Source organism: Platichthys flesus, chromosome 9, assembly GCF_949316205.1.
Source record: "Platichthys flesus chromosome 9, fPlaFle2.1, whole genome shotgun sequence".
Taxonomy (NCBI): Eukaryota; Metazoa; Chordata; class Actinopteri; order Pleuronectiformes; family Pleuronectidae; genus Platichthys; species Platichthys flesus.
The window spans coordinates 1,803,230-1,820,640 of NC_084953.1; the positions used below are offsets into that span (position 1 = coordinate 1,803,230).

Here is a 17,411-nt window from a genome sequence, read left to right on the forward strand (position 1 = left end):
TTGTGATGATGTGAAATCTCCTTCGCTCACAAACACACAGTCAACATGTTGTGGTTATCTGAAAACTTTAATTTATTACATAGCAAAAGTAGCTCTCTTGTACGATTTGCCATCGCAAAGAGACTGAAACTGTTCTGGGAACAGGTATCGAGCTGGTATGAAACTGATCAGCATCCACTCACCACTGCAGCACCACTCTGAACTCCGAACACCCCCAACCCCTAAAAACACAAACCTGGAAAACCTTATGGTCTTTTCTCTCAGAGAACATTAGTACAGTGACGAGGTCACTTTAAAGTTTAAACTCCTGAGAGTTAATTAAACAGTTTTACTAACTCCGACATCTGAGGCCGTCGCGGCCGACACAAAAACATCATGGTCCAAATCTCAAAGTACCATTTAACATAGAAGTCATCTCTAATAAGAAGTGCTTCTTCAAATTAAAGATATGGTAAAAGTCATTACATGATGATTTAATCAACTTAAAGTGTTATAAAAAATTGCATTGCATTTCAAGGGCCGTAGAGTTAACAGTCGGAAATAAAGTCAATAACAGAAACTGTAAGGAAACACAGTCTCTGGTCCAGGATCAGGAAAGTGAGGCTTCAGGAGGGAGCGTCGTCCCCGACCGCCCGACTCCTCGTTCTCCGTCCCTGTCGCTCTGTGATGGGGGGGGGGGGGGGGGGGGGGGGGGGCGGCTGAGGAGGAGAAGAGGCGTTAGAGTGGTGTGACGAAGTAGTCTGCAGGCTTCTGGAAGTTGTGCGTTTGCTGGTTGTGCGTCTGCATCTGTTGCTGTTGCTGCTGCTGCTGCTGCTGCTGCTGGATGATCTGCCGCACCTCCTCCTCCAGCTCGGGGGGGATGATGAGCTGGTCGTCGGGGTCCGGCTGGGCGGGTGCGTTGAAGTAGCCCCCCTGTTTCCTGACGGGGGCGTCGCCGGCCTCCTCGATGAGGTCCTGGTTCCTCCCTTGGCAGGCGACTGAGCCGTTAGCTCGAGTCCTTCGGCCCAGAGTCCCGGAGCGAGCCTCTCTGCTGAGGCCGGGGGAGGAGGGAGGGACGGGGGAGGGAGACTGGGAGGAGAGGGGAGACGGGGAAGGCTCGTGAAGCGAGGCCACAGCAGGATGGAGGTTTGTGCTTGGCTGAGCGTGAGCGTGTGTTTGCGTTGCTGGGCTGTCGGGGGGGTGCAGACAGTGGACGTCGGCCTCCACCTCCACCCGGCTGCCGTTAGAGAAGACGCCTGCGATTGGCTCCTCGTCCTCGCTGTCCAGGCCGTTGTCAGACAGCGCTCCAGAGAACTGCCTCTGGAAGCTCCCTCCCCCGCAGGCGGGTCTCCGACCGCCGGCCCGCCCCGGCAGGTTGAGGTGGGAGGTCGGGGGCTCGGCCTGCGGCGGCGGCTCCTCTGACGACGCCGTGGATCCCACCTCGCTGCTCATCTCGGACGTGCTGAACTCACTGCTCAGCTCGCTCACTGTCCCCGAGGAGGCCGGCGGTATGGCCCCGTCCCCGCTCGCTGAGTACTGGTGTGTGCCGGCGTGTGCGCCCAGGCCGGGGCTGGGGGGCGGGGGCGGCGGCTCACAGAAGCAGCAGCAGTCCTCGGTGATGCTGAGCTGGACCACGACGGCGCTGAGGCTGTCGGAGCAGCCGGAGCTCTGAGCCAGAGTCACCAGCTTCTTAGCAGCTGCCAGAGCGTCCGGCACATTCCTGACCGCCTCCACCGCCTCGCTGGGAGACAACATGTCCCACAACCCCCGGCTGCCCAGGACAAAGAACTCGTCCTGTGGGGTGAGCGTCACGGTGGAGACGTGCGGTCGGGGGGTCACAGACGGGCACAGGAAGGAGTAACCCATGATCCTGGTGGAGTCCGTTACACCACTGACCTTGTTATCCTGCAGAGGAGGAAGAGGAGGAGAAGAAGGAGGAAGAGGAGGAGAAGAAGGAGGAAGAGGAGGAGAAGAAGGAGGAAGAGGAGGAGAAGGAGGAGAAGAGAGGATATTCACATAACATAATATTTGCTTCTTGAGATGAACTTTACTTCTGGATCCTCAGAGACGTGTGAGTCAGTGTTTACCTCTGTGATGACGGCGTTGTGCGTTCGAACCCTCTGAAGCTCCGCCTCCTCTGTGACGCTGTGTGCGGTGGACAGACGCAGAGCTTTGCCGTCTCGACACAACACGGCCTGACACCGGCCCACGTTGGCGGCCTTCAGGGTGAAGCAGCCGCCGTGCTCGCCGGGAGCCACCGGGTCGTGTCTGATGTGGCACAGCGCCGCCGAGCCGCCCATCCTCTGCCCGGCCGTGCCCAGCTTCCTGCAGCAGAGCGACACACACACACACACACACACACACACACGTCACCGCTGTGGAACCGCCCAGGTGTGTTTGTGTGTTTGAATCATTCACATTTTACTCATACTCACCTTTGCATGGTGAGGAAAGTGTTGGTCATGTAGTCGTCCTGCCTCTGGCTCCTGTGAAGCTCCTCGGCCAGCACGTCTCCCATGGTGCACTGCAGCAGGTAGGGCACCTCCACGTTCCTGTCGCCGTCAAACACTCCGTACAGAGCCTCGCGGATCCCACAGAAGCCGTCGAGAGCCAGAGCAGCGACACACAACCTGAGAACAGAGACATGAGGAGCCAATCAGGAGCAAGAACATCAAAATGAGATTTGAGCATTTCTAATGTGCAGTGGGAGGTTTGTTCCAAATCTTTGAAGGACGTGCGGTGAAGCATCTTTGTGATCATGCGTCAGTTTGTGTTTGGCACGTTCAGTGACCTCAGTGAGGAGTTTGGAGGTCACTCTGAATCTGAGAGATGAGGCCGGGCACTGACTGAGGACGGAGGGCGGTTGGATAGAGACAGAAACAGAAGGAGGGAGACACTGACTTGTTTTTGGCCCCTGAGGCCTCAGTGTAGCCGTGGCTCCAGACGGCCGGGGCCCGGTGGCTCTCGCTCACACACGTGGCCGAAGGAGACGGGTCGACTCGGAAACATCGGATATTGCTGCGGAGAGGAGGGAAGAGGAGGAATGAAAACGACGGCTCTGCTGGTTTTGTATTTTAAACGCTGCGATGTGTTGACGTCTGAAGTTCTTACTTCAGCAGCTCCAGGCTTTTGTGGTCCAGGTTGAGGCGGGGGTTTCCCGTGAGGTCCAGCTCCTGAAGCTTCGGAGGAAGCGTCTCGGGCAGAGTCACCTCGGTCAGCTCGTTGCAGCTCAGGTCCACACACTGAGGAGGAAACACAGGCCGAGCGTCAGGAGAGAGGCTGCACACCGTTATATTCAAAAACACTTGCTTGTAGTAATTATTGTTGCGTATAATTCACTCTTGATTTCTTTAGACAAATGTTGAAAACATGCAGGCGAGAAAGAGGAGTTTCAAAAGATTTGTGCATCGATACTGGAACCAGTCTTCTCTCCGCCCCTTGTTTCCACACTCACACAGAGATTAGGGAGTTACCGAGAGATTACCAAGGATTTCCTGATCTGGCCCAACCCCACAAAGAACCACCGAGGTGGAGAGAAAGACGGAGAGATACAGAGGGAAAGAAGGAGCGATGACGTGGAGGTTCTTCCCCTTTGCTGCTGATACAGGAGTTTGTGGAGGTGTAAAACTAACCTTGATCTCCGGCAGCTGCAGGACCTCGGGGAAGGCGTTGATGCAGTTGGAGTGGGCGGACAGCGTGTGCAGGCGCTGACAGCTCAGGATGGTGGTGGGCACGGCCCTCAGTCTGTTGCCGCTCAGGTCGAGCTCCTCCAGCTGCTCCAGTCGGGCCAGTTTACTGCAGGAGGTGGAGGTGTGGTTATGTCTGCAGCGCTTTACATTTTGGAAGCACATTCGACAAATGTTTTACTTCTCTGACGTGCTCAGTGCTTCATACCTGGCAGTGAAGGTCTGCAGCTGGTTGTAGGCGAGGTGAAGCACCCTGAGGGCGCCGTGTCCCGGCAGGAGAGGGACACACTTGTCTGTCAGGCTGTTATTGGTCACGTAGAGCTCCTCAAGGCTGCTGTAGCTGTCCTCTGATAGGCTGGCTGCAGGCAGGTTCTCCAGCTTGTTGGCCGACACGTTTAGATTTCGCAAGCTGCAAAGAAATCACAACAGAGAAGAGCAAGTTAGAACTTGTTAAATGAATGAGAGAACCAACAGGGAGGACAGTGGAGGGTGTGTTGTTGTGTTCACCTCTGTGCTTTCATGAACAGGTTGTGTGGCAGCTCGGTCAGAAAGTTGTGCTGGAGGTCGAGGACCTCGAGCTGCGACCTCTCCAGCCTCTCAGCCAGTCGACACACTTGGTTCCAGCCCGACAGCAGCTTCCTCAAGCTCACACTGGACAGCAGCCTACAACACACACAATACAGCCAGCTCAGAGTGTGTGTGTGTGTGTGTTTGCATGTTTGCCTGTGTGTGTACAGTGGGAGCAGCTCTGTTTTACCCCAATGAGAACAAGTTACACAAAACATCCTTCGCTCCAGTGACCTCATTTTCCACCCCATGTTGAAATAATGAACACATAAGAATCATGAGCACGTTGTTTGACCTTCAGCTGTAATAACTCCCGTGCTTTGTGTGGACTGACTCTGACGTCATTAAGAAGTGGGCCCAACCAAACACATGATCACATTTCTGTGTGTTGAATAAGAAAGTGATGTGGGAGGCCAGTTCAGTGCAGAGTTCACATTGAATTGATCTATTCTCTTGGAATTCAAACCAAGAGGTCCCATTTATTATAACAGTGGTTTAGTGTCTCTGTGGTAACGTTTAGCTCAACCTGCATTTCATTAAGCTTCCTCTACAGCCTTTAAAAATGTGCACGATGGTGCTATTCCTTAGATCCTCAGTTCAGAAAAGAACAAAACAACAATAGCTTTAAAAGGGAAGAGGAATCTTTCTTTGTTTTAAATCAATTACCAGTTTCTCATTGGTTCCTAAAGATATGAAGCTGCTTGGAAATCCAGTGAATATCCACACTCGAAAGGTGGCTGCGTTAGTCTGGTGTGTTTGAAGCTCACTCAGTGTAAGACATCCTATGTTTCCTATGTGTGTGTTTGTGTGTGTGTGTGTGAGACGCTCACCGTATGGGCAGCTCGGTTACAGAGTTGTGACTGATGTCCAGCACCTCCAGTCGGCTGCTCTCACACACCCAGTCAGGAACACACTCCAGCTTGTTCCTGTAAGATAACACAGTCAGTGGGTTCTGTCCCCGGCTGTCAACCGGACAGGGGAGTGTCTGCAGTGAGTCGTCTTCATACCAGGACAAATCCAGGACCGTCAGATTCTCTGGAACAGGTTGAACCTCCAGCTGCTTCAGCTCTGCAAACACAACATGCAGAACTCTTTTCAGTGTTTGTGTGAGTGTGTGTGTGTGTGTTCAGTGTCAGACGTGATCTGTGGGACGCCTCCTCAGCTCATAGTAAGTGTTGGTGTTACCGTTATGTGCGGCGTGCAGGCTCTTGAGGGCGTGGCCACTGACTCTGAGGAGGGACAGAGCGTTTCTGTCACAGCGGAGGAGCTCCAGCCTGCAGAGGGCGCTGACATCCAGCTCCTGTAGACCAGTGTCCCTCAGGTCCAGCTGGACGATGTGGACCAGATGCTCCGGGTCTCCCACTGTCACCTTCTGAAGCTGGTTTAATCTGAGCAAGAGAATTAATGAACAAAATGAAGCAGGACAGAAAAAACAGTGACTGGTTAATTCAAGCTCGTTGTTTCGGCTGCACAAATAAAATGTGTTTAAATGTAAGTGGAAAAAGCTAAAATAAATTAAGCTCAACTAAATCATGTTAATGTCATTAGAACAAGTCTTTTTGAATTCCACAGGACCAAGAGACCAAGAGACATTCAAATCTCAAGCACATTTCCCTGCAGCCTCGAGGGAGGTGTTACATTTCAGCCAAGCTTTTTTCCAGTATTGCTTCTATAAACGTCAGCGTCTGAGAGAGGATCCTCTTACCTCAGATCTATGTGGTGAGCAGGCAGCCACTGCAGTCCCACCAGGTCCAGGACAGAGAGCTGGTTCCCTGCCAGGCAGAGTCTCTCCATGCCTCTGAGGTTCTCCAGGACGGCCGGGACACAGACGAAGCAGTTGAAGGATAAGCCGAGGTAGGTCAGGCTCTCCAGAGAGCCCAGCTCCGGGGGCAGGGAGCTCAGGAGGTTACTGTCCAGGAGGAGCGTCTGCAGGCTGGACACACACAGACCAGAGGAGTGAGATTCTGAGGAGCAACTCCAAGTTGAACAGATAATCTTAACTTCATGCTTAGACACTGGAGTTATGATGAAGAAGCTTCTCTCCTCATACAACAGGTCTGAGATTGGATTTGTTTACAATATGAACGAACCAGATTTGTGTTTATTAGACCAAGAGAGATAAAACATTGAGTTTAAACAGAACTCATAATTTACACCTCACTCAATCTTCATTAACTCTCGTCACCGTGCATCAGTTTAATAAATAGAGACGATTAATCAGGGAAAGCATAAAACTGCTCGCAGCTGAACAACAGAACCTTTACAAAAAGATTTGTAGACATGTACAGCTGGCACCCAGAGACTGTGACAGAGACCTTCTGTGTTACTGGCTCCTGTAAATCAAATAACATATTAGGACCAAACTTATTAGAAACATTATCACCTGAACATCAGTGTGATAAGAACAATCTAAATACAACCTGCTGATCGGTACGTTCATTGAGAATCTGACCCTGAACACCGGATCATCCGGGGACAGCATGGACATGACTCAGATCACCTGGAGAGAGCTTCTGCAGCGGCAGGACAGAAGTCTGGTTCACGGCCAGTTGTTCATCCAATACAGAGACGGATTAATCTGCTCTGATGGAGCCACAGCGAGCGCCTGCCCGACGTCTCTGTCAGCAGAGCCCAGGTCAGCGAGGACACGTCGCCTCCGGAGAAAATACCTTCCGAGTTATCCTCACCATCATCTCTAATAACCAAAGCCCCTCCAGCCCACTTACTTGTGCATGGTCCCCACTTCGGCAGGCAGTGACGACAGACGGTTTCCAGACAAGTTGAGCTCGGTGAGCGAGGTGATGTCACACAAGGCCGGAGGAAACTCGCACAGAGAGTTGTTTGACAGACTGAGGCTTCTCAGTTTACAGAACCTAAAGAGAGTTAGAGAGGGAGAGGGACAGGAAGGCAAAGAGGGACAATATGAATCTCTCGTGGTCCTCTTCTGAACTGAGCCTCTAACATAAAGACGCCTTGTGAATCTAAGTGGTTACATAACACCTGTCTCATAAACAGGGAGATTTACGAGGGAGGTCTGAGGATACAGCAACACAACAGCTTCAATACACAAACTATTTAAAGCTGCATGTTTACACAGCTAAAAGGTTTTCACCATAACAATGCAGCAGGTGAGTCAGATGGGAGCGTGTGTGTGAGTGTTTGTGTGTGTGAGACTGTGAGTGTGTGTTTGTGTGTGCGTGTTCCCTGGCTTTCCTCGCCGAACCTAATCCAGTTCACGGAGGGGTCAGGGTGAAAGGCTCAACCAGACCCACGTCCTTCGAGGGAAAGTCACAGAAACAGCGCAGCACAAACACATTCCTCATGACACTGCAGAGGGAACGTGTGTGTGTATGAAAGGACAATGGAAGGGTACACACGAATATTTATAAATAATTCACAAACTGTCAGGCTGCAAGTTATCATTCATTAAGTTGCAGCAAAGACGCTGAAATCAAGAGAACTTTGATCAGATGAATGCTCCTCATCGTTAGAGCATCTCAGCCGGTGTGCATGTTGTGCATGTTGTGCATGTTGTGTATCTGTACAACATAATAAGAAACTGTTAGACAGGTTGCTCTCATACTCTAAAGACTTTTCAGGAGTCAGCATTTGACAAAAGCGGGCGGACGTTCACTCGTCTGATCGTTGAGGCAGTCGGAGTTCCATTCTCTGATCTGTAATATTCTGAGTGGGCACAGAAATGAACAGACCAGCGATTCATAGACATGTGCACACACAGCTGAATTTAAAATGCATCTGTAAAACAAACAAAATCGCCTCCTCTGTCTGCAAACTGTGCTTCACAGACAAACCCCCATTACTGTGTCGCACAAAGACCTCCATCTGTTCTATAATCTATCTAATAATAATAATCATAATCTAGCCTGATTTATTATTTTATTGTTATTGCTTTTATGATGTATATTTTTCTTATGATATTATTCCATGATGATATTTGCCTAAATCTCTAGAGAATGAATCAACCGCTCTAGAAAATGTCACTTCAGTGTTGAGACAAAGAAACAAAGACATTTTCCATTTCGCTGACTGTGTGGAAACTGTTCTTACGATGGAAACTGACTTCTCTTTATAAACTGTGTCGTCATGACTAATTTAACGTCTGACGAGGAAAACAAGGAAGTGCCCTCCGGCCCAGATGTCAGGTGGCTGATGTCAAACCTCTTCACACGACTGTGGGTGGTTTTTAATCCTCCGAACCACAGAGTCATCCACACTCACGTCATCTGTAATTCGATCTAATCTGCTTCCTCTTTGACCATATGTTTGTTCCCCAACCCAGAGAGAACCACGAGGGACGTTCCCTCATCCAAAACAGAGGAGGACAAAGGAGGAAACAGGTGCTTTCATCTGCCGGCTCCTCGTGCTGCTGTGCACACAGGCCTGCAGTTCAGTGTTGATGACACACACTCACCTGGTGAGTGCTGGAACTCCTTTGTGGGGGGACATGAAGTTGTTTTTGAGATTGAGGTGGGTGAGGTCCTGGCTGTAGAACAGCTGAGCAGGCAGCTCCTCCAGGCTGCAGCACGACAGGTCGACTGAGTTCACCCTCTGCGACGCAGTCTGACGCAGCAGGGGGGGGGGGGGGGTAAATCACTGACATTATCATCATGACACATTAAACTTGAGGTTGTGTCAATAAAAATGCAAAGAGTGGAGCAGTACACGAGGACACAGTTAGTGACAGAGCGGACGTACCTTGGAGGCCGCTCTGTGCCAGCGGAGATGCTCTGTGTACGAGTCGTAGCTGATGTAGTACGTCTGACTCTGAGGCCCAGAGGAGCTGAACGCCAGACAGTGACTGTGTCTCCTCACCTCCTCCACCTGCAGCACAGGACATGGTTTAGTCTCCTCCGTCTTTTCTTTAAACTGTCTTTGTTTGTCTGGTCAACCAATGACAGAGAGTCAGCTTCCTAAAGTTCACTTGGGATCAATTAAGTATTGATCTATCTATCTGTCTATCATTCTCAACGCTGATTGGCTTTTGATCAACATCATATAGGACTTAAGTTGAAGTATTTTAACTAGAGCAGGTGAAGAAAGGGAGAATGGAACATCAAGCATATCGTGAAGATCAGACTTTCTCCATTGAGGATAAATGACAGACAGCTTCTCCTCTCGTTAAAGACACAGTTTCATGGAGTACCTTTCCTCCGATGAGCGGGAGGATGTGCATCTTGCCCGTGTGGGCGTGTTTCACAGACGAGACGATGAGGCAGGTTCCGCTCAGCGTGACCTGGCGCTTCGACCAGCGGTTCACCGGCAGCGCCAGCTTCCCTTTCCGAACGTTGAACACCCCCGAGAGCTGCACGCGCTCAGAGCCGCCCACGCTGCGAGGCTTACCTGCAGAGAGATACACACCATGTCATGTAATTGAAGTTCGAGCGTCGTGATTATTTTAACCTTAATTATCTTGTTGGTTTTTCCCCCCCGCACAGCACAGATTTATTTAAAGCCGTGTGGATTTTGGTGAATGAACCCGCTCACACCGGGTCTCTCTGTCAGACAGGGAGAGCAGCATGGTGGTTATGTAACTGTGGTTAATAGCCTGTGGGCTGGGGGGGGGAGCAGTCACTCAGGCGTGATTTGTTACATCGCTCGCACAAAGAGCCGCCACAGTTCACTGACACACACAAGGAGATGCAGGGGGCTGAGTGGGTCCGTGGCGAATACAACACACCAGCCCATGAACACTGTTGTCTTATAAACATGTGTGTGTTCCACTCGGCTCTGCTGAGGCGTGCTCCAGAGAACAAGAGAGGAACGTGACCCATGCAGAGTCTGAGCCGGTGTGAGGCCTGAAATCAGATTAGCTTGTTATGCAATGTCTTCTAACAACAGCACCTGGATCCTCCTGCTGCTCCTCCTGCTCACACAACAAGTCCCCAAGGTCTCAGAGGGACACACAAACTCTCTCTGAGTGCAGGGAGCACCGGACATCACAGGTTTTTACAACCTACTGAGATCTGCAGAGAGCTGGTGTTGAACCCCAGGGTCAGATCCACTGTGTAGTGTGTTATCTCTCATTATATAATTCAAGATCCAAAAACATTGAAACATTTTCCATTCTTTTGTTCAAGAAAAAAAGGGTTTTGTAGAAATGCAGTTCATTTTCTCTTTTAAGTTAATGTATGTAGAGGAAGAAGAACCAGCTGAGCAGTGTCTACACCCTGAAGAACATCAGGCCCTCCTCGACCCAGAGGTCACGACTTCACCCCTTTTGTTTGTCAGCAGGATAACGCAAACACGACAAAACGGAATTCCACAAAACTTAGTGGAAGGATGTGAAACCCAGAAATAACTCATGACGCTGCAGCTCGGATTGGCAGAATTTGAGAGGCTGGAAACAGCAGCGATGCACAAATAACCCTTCTTTTAAATAATCAACTGAGCAGTTCAGCTTGTGTTTGTGTTGCTTGGGTTTAAATCCAGTTGGAGTGACGGCCGAGGATAATTTCATGGATTCCTGCCGTTTATTCACGGATGAAGGATCTGCCCACAAGGACAGATTCTTTTCTGAGCTCTGAACAAACCTGGAGGACGAGCAGAGACAGTGAGGCCGGGACGTTAAGACTCCAATGATGATGTCAAGTAACTGCAAATAAACAGAAGTAGAGATACGACGGACGGAAATGAAAGATAAGAACTCAATGTGGTGACACTAACAAAACCTCCACATAGATGGTGTCGTTTCTATTTAACTGTAGAAAGGACAGGGGTGACATCATGTGGTTTCTGAGTGGAGACATGTGATGTAAACGCCTGATGACCGCTGCAGCCGATCAGCCTCATTCTTTCAAACAACTTGAAAATAAACAACAAGGTGGATTGTGTAGTGTGCGAGTCCGCCCTTCCCTGGGCGAGGCCAGAGGCGTTACACATGCCCTTTCCTTCCGTCCATTTCTCTCAATGTGGAACATCCTGTCTCTCAGAGAGCAGCCGCTACACACTTCCTGTTCCTGCGTCCACAAAACTGTTTGGAGCATCTCGTCCTTGGAGGAGACAAGTAGTTAGAGTTTAAATCAACAACTGTTTCGATTATCTTTTTAGAAACTTTATGATTTGCTCACACACTTGTAAATATGGATAAACTCTTAAACTCTAGGAAATCACAAATATCTGGAACAAACTCAGAGATGAAGAGTTTTGTAAATGCCACATTATTTTTTAATTTCTTGCACTGCACTGTTTTCATTCTCCTTTTTTATTCTACGAGAGCTGATCTACATTAACTCTTTTAAACTCTATTGTATTGATTTGCCCTCTGAATTGTCTTGATGAGTTAAATTGCCTTGTAGTGGAAACCCCCTAAGGAACATTATTAAGTCAACGCTCTTGCCGTCCTCAGGAAGCTTTGGACACAAGTTTAACTCGGTCTGGTTTGGACCTTGTGAAGTGAAGCAGTGACCTCTGGCTGCTGCAGCTCCAGGATGAAGAGCGCCTGTGAGAGAGATCAGTAACACTGAGGTGGTGAAATCTGAGTTCCACAAGGTCACTTTCTCTCACTGTCAGCACGGTGTCATGTGAGTGTGTCTGTGAGTGTGTGTGTGTTGTTCTCCCCTGTTCCGACTCCGAGCATCAACACTAATGAAGCTGTGCAGCTGAGGGGACAGAGGAGTGTGGGACAAAAACACTGTCCTGTGAAATAATGGACATTTTTACTTCCTCTCTTTCAAAATAAAGGTCAAAATAAAGAAATGAATCCTTCCACCAGAGGCTGTGAGTTTAACTTTGCTTCACTTTCGAACCACTACAACTCTCTGGTGGATGAGTTGAGCGAATCTGACTCTTCTAGTTTCTTCTGGCAACATGGTGAGCGTTGTTTTCACTTCCCATCATTGCACCACTTCCCATCATGCCAGTAGCACTTCCACCTCCCTGTCACACATACCAGCCACTCAATGGCGAGCTCCTGCTTCCAGTGACATAACCCTACATGCTTTGTTCCTCCGTCACGTTACTGTGGGAGCCGAGTGGAGGAAGGGGCTGAGATGAAGGAATTCATGCAGCTCACTGTGAAATCCTTTCTTTAGCGTGTGTGTACTATGTCCTAGGTCGAGCTGAACAACGGTTAGTCAATTCATCGATAGGGAAAAGAAGATGAACACTACAGTTAAATTAAAAGGGCAATTAAAAGGCGATTAATGAACCACATGTGACCTTGAATAAAACTATGGCTTCCTCAGTGTTTGATCGATGGTGGAAACATTTTGGAAAATTTCAACAAAATATATTCATAGGTCTTTTTGTTTTTAAGAAGTTTAAATTAAAGATTGTCACTTAATAGAGCTTTAAATGAATATCTCTGGGTTGTGGAGTAAAAACAACACCTGATAATTACAATGAGAATTGTATGAATTGATCAATCATGAAAATAATTCCATGCGGATCATAAATCAAATTACCTGTGATACTGTAATAACCTGTCCAGGGTTTGACCCACGTCCTGCCCAATGCCCAAATACGATTTAATAATAATAATAATAAGAACACCCCCCGCTGTAACCATCAAAGGATAAGTGGTGTAGATAATAGACGGATACAAATAATCAGGAGCTGCCCCCCCCCCACTGTCTTTGCTGAGGGTGTAAAAACAAGGTCAAAACAATATCCAGTTGTCTAATCCCATAAGAGATCACGGCTGTTTTCACATCCTCTTATGCTGCCTGTCAGAAAAACAGGATCATTATCAACAACAACAACAACAACAACAAGAGCAGGTGAATCCTTTATGCCTCCTGCTGTGTGGTGTGTTCAAAGACCCCACCTGTTACCTCCAGATGTGTCTCCCTACAGGGCTGCACACACAGAGCCGCTGGGGGTGTACAGGCTAAACACTGGCCATTGTCCCCCCAGGACAATCGCATGCACTGGCTGAACAGTCCCACTGGACAAACACAAAGACAGCACTCACGGTACACTGAGGATGGAGGGACAATGAGCAGAGACGAGCCCCAGCACAATGGAAGGGACCCGGGACCATGAGGGGGCTCTTTGACAGTTACATTTAAAACACTCCTTTATGAACCAGGATCTTCTGAGTCCTGAACCCACCTGCAGGTCTTCTGTTGGGTCTGGAAATAAAAGATTATTTCACTTTGTTTTAACGTGGAACAACTTGGAGGAGAAACTCACCAAAGTAGAACCGAATGAGGCAGCCGATCTCTGGGTTCATGCCCTCCTCCTGCACCCTGCACGAGTCCTCATAGCCCAGATCCGACAGGTACTGGTTTAAGATCTGCAGAGGCCGCTCCTCGTCCCGCAGCCGCCGCACCGCTCCCCCGTGCAGCTGCACGAAGAGGGCCGGGGTGGGACTGGTGTTAGTGGGCTCCGGCCATGCCCTGCTCCCCCCGGGGGTCTCCGGGTCCGGCTGCACAGAGGCCTGGCTGGTCAGGGGCCTGGACTGGGAGCTGCTGGGGCACTTGGAGGGGGGTTGAATGAGCTGTGGGGGGTCTGTATTATCCCCTGGTGCAGTTTCACTGTGGTCCGGTCTGGTCACTGGAGCACCGGAGGGGTCTGCAGCAGAGGCCGGGTCCCCCTGCTGGTCTGCGGCAGAGTCCCCGGGTGAGTGTGTGGGAGAGGAGGCGAGATCCAGGTCATCCGAGGAGCTCTCGAAGGGGTCGGGACCCTCCGGGGCGCTGTCACAGTTCAGGCTCAGCACGGAGGAGTCGGTGCCCAGACCCAGGCCGTCGCTCAGGGAGTCCCGGTGCTCGGTGCTCCTGGGGCCCCCCGGGCTGAGGTCCTCACAGGTGCTGCCCTCCATGTCCGAGCCGGAGTAGAGCCCATAGCAGTCCGCCACACTGAGGTTCAGCTCCAGCCCGACCTCCTCCAGGTACACCTCAGAGGAAGAGTTACTGGCGGGTTTATCCTCCAGAGGTTTGGAATCGGGGAAGTAACGTCTCATGTGCTCGGTCTCATCCCGGAGGATCCGCACCTCCACCGGCTCCTGGAGGTTCTCGGCACTTTCTTTACAGTTGTCATTCAAATCAACTAAAGCGGAGGTTTTGCAGTTAATCCTCAGCACCGCTCCGGCTTTGCTCCCCTCCAGCCTACAGGCCACCTCCTTGGCCGTGGTGTCCGATGTGCACAGCACCGGGCGCGGGTAGGAGGGCGTGAGCCAGTCGTGGATGTGAACGCAGCCCCGCCGGAGGTCCGATCTCACCCAGGTCTTGTCCGAGGCCTGGAGCTGCTTGGACTGCTTCTGCCGGAGAAACGTCCTCCTGTCCAGGCTGAGGGTGCTCAGCGGCGAGGCGGAGGGAGCGGGACCGGGCGCCTCCGCGGAGGACGCCCCGGCCGAGCCGCTGCTGGTCGGCGGCGCGCCCAGCGACAGGTTCCGCTTGTGCCGCTGCCGCCTCCGGCTCAGCAGCGAGTTGACAGAAGTGCTGCTGCCGGCGGACGTCAGGCTGTAGATGTTGGCTGTTTTCACCGCGGGCATCGTCATCGATTTGGCCGCACCACCGATCGCGTTGGCCACCTGGTTCTGGTAGATCCCGTTCCTGATCGCGATCTGGAGGAGGGAGGTGGCCGCGAGTCCCTTCCCGAAGAGTTTCGCCTCTGCGCCGCCTCCGTCATCCTCCCCGATGGAGGGTCTCTTCCCGGCGGATAGCGGCGTCAATCCACCGGGCTTCCCGGAGCTAGTGTCACTGGCCGAATCGACCATCCCCTGCGGCTCGGGCGCGGTGGACGCCGCCCCTGAGCCGCTTTCCTTCGCACTTTCCATCCCGTCGTTCGGGCGGCAGCAGCCCGCAGGTGAACGTTAGCCGTCGTTAGCTCCCCGGCTAGTTTCTCCTCCGCGTTAGCCTAGCATGCTAATGTGCTGCGCAGTTCTTCCAGAAGAGTTTCTCCGCTACATCATCCCGTGTCACCCCGAGCCCGGTAGCTCTCACACGGGAGCTGACCGGCGGCTCGACCCGTGGAAAAATGGCTGTTTTCGTATCTATTCGCTCTCTGCGGAGGGTCGACGCTGAGAAGGCGCCGCCGCTGCTGAACTACCCGGAGAGAGAGCGACGGTCCGCGGCTACACACGGTGGACAGGGCGGGGTCTCATTGGATATGAATTATGACGCGTTCACGGGTCAGCGCAAGGCTCGGAAATATGTCCACCACGGTGTTTTTATTCTGAGAGGAGGCAAAAGTACTTAAATACCTAAAAGTACGCATTGATGCAACCTTTTTACTCAAGTAAAAGTAGAAAACTGCAGTGTACTCAAAGTATAAAGGTAAAAGTACCCATCTGAAGACCAAACTCATGTCTCATTAGTTCAATGACTGTTTGAATTGGTTAAATCTCAGTTTAAATCTAATAAAAGACAAATAACAACAATGTACTACAAATATGTAAGAGATACAAACAGGGAATCTGGATTCGGATCAGTTTCTTGAAGCTGGACCTGTTTTTAGAACCTGGATATGACCTGGATGAGAGAATCTACACACTATTCACCACATTCTGGGTTTGAAGAAAGTATTACTGAGCAGGAGGAAATGTGCACAATGGAATAAAGTATTCTTGTAAAAATATCCGCTTTGTACAACATGGCAAACGAGAAGTATTTTAACCAAAGAGGTACATTTAAGTCTCAAATCAATTTCAAATGCTAAAGAGAAAGAACAACAAGTTTTTTCTCTTTAGCATTTAAAACAACAAGTTTTTTCTCTTTAGCAGTTGTATTAAATATCAATAAACGGTATATTTATCATCACAATGTTATTTAATGTAATATCTCACTCGTTCACAACTTTGAGAAGTTATGAATTATGAGTTAAAAAGGTGTAAACTGCAGTAAGTTTATCATCAATCTCAACAGTCACATTTAAAGATGATTATTTTAAACTAAAAAACCTGATGAACTCGTCCTCCTGTCAGAGTTTATACAACAAACAGTGAGTTGTGTATTTGTTTGTATCAGTGAACACAGAGGAGATTTAAACCGTCCTCTGGTGACACCTACTGGTTTAAATCAAACACTGGAGCCACCAGTGAAATACGATTTAACAACTTATTATTTCACTTTGTAGCCTAAAATATAATGTAGCAAAATATAATGTAGTAAAATATAATAAACACAATAAAAGTCCTGCATGGATAAAAGTACTCATTGTCATAGTTACATTTTTATACATTATATGAGTGAAGCTAAATTAATTAATTCACTGATATTATTATGACGAGTGTGTGTGTGAGGTGACAGTGTGTGTGTGAGTGTATGTGTGAGTTGTCAGTGTCTGTGTGTGTGAGGTATGTTGTGTGTGTGTGTCTCTGTCCTTATCGCTCTCTCCTGTGTTCAAACAGGGTGGACTGCTGTCACTCTACAGTCCAACAGAGGGCAAAGTGCAGCCTGTAGCAGTTTGTCCTGCTCTCTCTCTCTTTCTCTCTCTTTCTCTTCCTCCTCCTCCCCCTCTGTCAAGTCTCCACCTCGTGTTGTTATAGCTCTCACACACTTTCCCTCATCGGCCTTCTCAGAGCTGTGACTTTATCAGCCAGTCGAGGTAAGAGCTTTTCTCTTCTAAGTTCCGATGTGAGTGTTTCCTCTCTGTGGGATTTACACTCAGAGGCTCCAGGACTTTTCAGCTCAGTGGAATCAAACAACTGAACGTGAAGCTGTTTCTGCTGCTGCTTCTTTTGAAAAGCTTTCACTTTGTTAAAATGAATCCTGGAACTCAATACAATTTCTCACTAACTCTGATAATGACTTAGGATTTAAAACTAAGGACTTACTAACTCAACTGGCTCACTGTGACAGTTAGTGACTCAAAAAATGACTTGTTATCTAAAAAATAACTTAGAATCTCATAATAATAACTTACTAATGCAAACTAATGATTAACTACCTCATAATTGTGCTTTTTTTTTATCTCATGACATTGATTTTTCATCAATCTTGTATTCTTTCACTGGCCTCTATATAGATCTAATGTCAAACTACACCTTGAGTGAATAAAGGAGCATGTGATGGATGAGGTTTCTCTCTCTCAGACTCGTTCAGGGAGGAAACAGGTTTTAACTTCCTGACACATGAATCACTGAACCTCAGGAGACGTGGTTCCACTGGGATTCAGTCCATTTAATAAAGCATCATTCAAGTCTCAAGAGACCGTTTTTCTAAGGATAAGTGAACAACTGGTATTGAGATAATTACACTTAATAACAATGCAAATTGA

The 17,411-nt window shown here is 49.3% G+C and overlaps 2 protein-coding genes across 3 annotated transcripts in view; one reads left to right on the forward strand and one right to left on the reverse strand.

The window, feature by feature from the left end:
* Window positions 1-48: 48 nt before the first annotated feature.
* Window positions 49-15,262, reverse strand: LOC133960513 (PH domain leucine-rich repeat-containing protein phosphatase 1-like). The gene is made up of 17 exons (XM_062395174.1): window positions 13,386-15,262; window positions 9,397-9,593; window positions 8,949-9,074; window positions 8,665-8,813; window positions 6,959-7,105; window positions 5,938-6,165; window positions 5,418-5,620; window positions 5,240-5,300; window positions 5,063-5,158; window positions 4,173-4,328; window positions 3,874-4,074; window positions 3,612-3,774; window positions 3,091-3,221; window positions 2,881-2,997; window positions 2,415-2,609; window positions 2,067-2,304; window positions 49-1,884 (listed from the first exon to the last, which is right to left on the reverse strand). Exons 1-17 carry the CDS (start codon window positions 14,968-14,970, stop codon window positions 718-720), a joined length of 5,160 nt encoding a protein of 1,719 aa, XP_062251158.1. The 5' UTR covers window positions 14,971-15,262; the 3' UTR covers window positions 49-717.
* A 1,370-nt stretch (window positions 15,263-16,632) lies between these two features.
* Window positions 16,633-17,411, forward strand: part of tns3.2 (tensin 3, tandem duplicate 2) — a 37,092-nt gene continuing 36,313 nt past the window's right edge. The window contains exon 1 of one of the 2 annotated variants that reach the window (XM_062395818.1): window positions 16,633-16,739. The gene's annotated coding sequence lies outside the window, so the exon portion shown is untranslated. The remainder of the gene's footprint in view (window positions 16,740-17,411) is intronic. The other variant, XM_062395817.1, reaches the window with a different exon arrangement.

Bases quoted from the DNA above. Each gene is read 5' to 3' on its own strand.
- LOC133960513 (XM_062395174.1), bottom strand. From the start codon at position 14,970: ATGGAAAGTGCGAAGGAAAGCGGCTCAGGGGCGGCGTCCACCGCGCCC. The intron at 5,301-5,417 runs GTAACACCAACA...TTGTGTTTGCAG, and splicing joins CCTGCACGCCGCACATAACG to AGCTGAAGCAGCTGGAGGTT. The intron at 3,222-3,611 runs GTTAGTTTTACA...TTTCCTCCTCAG, and splicing joins TGCAGCTGCCGGAGATCAAG to TGTGTGGACCTGAGCTGCAA.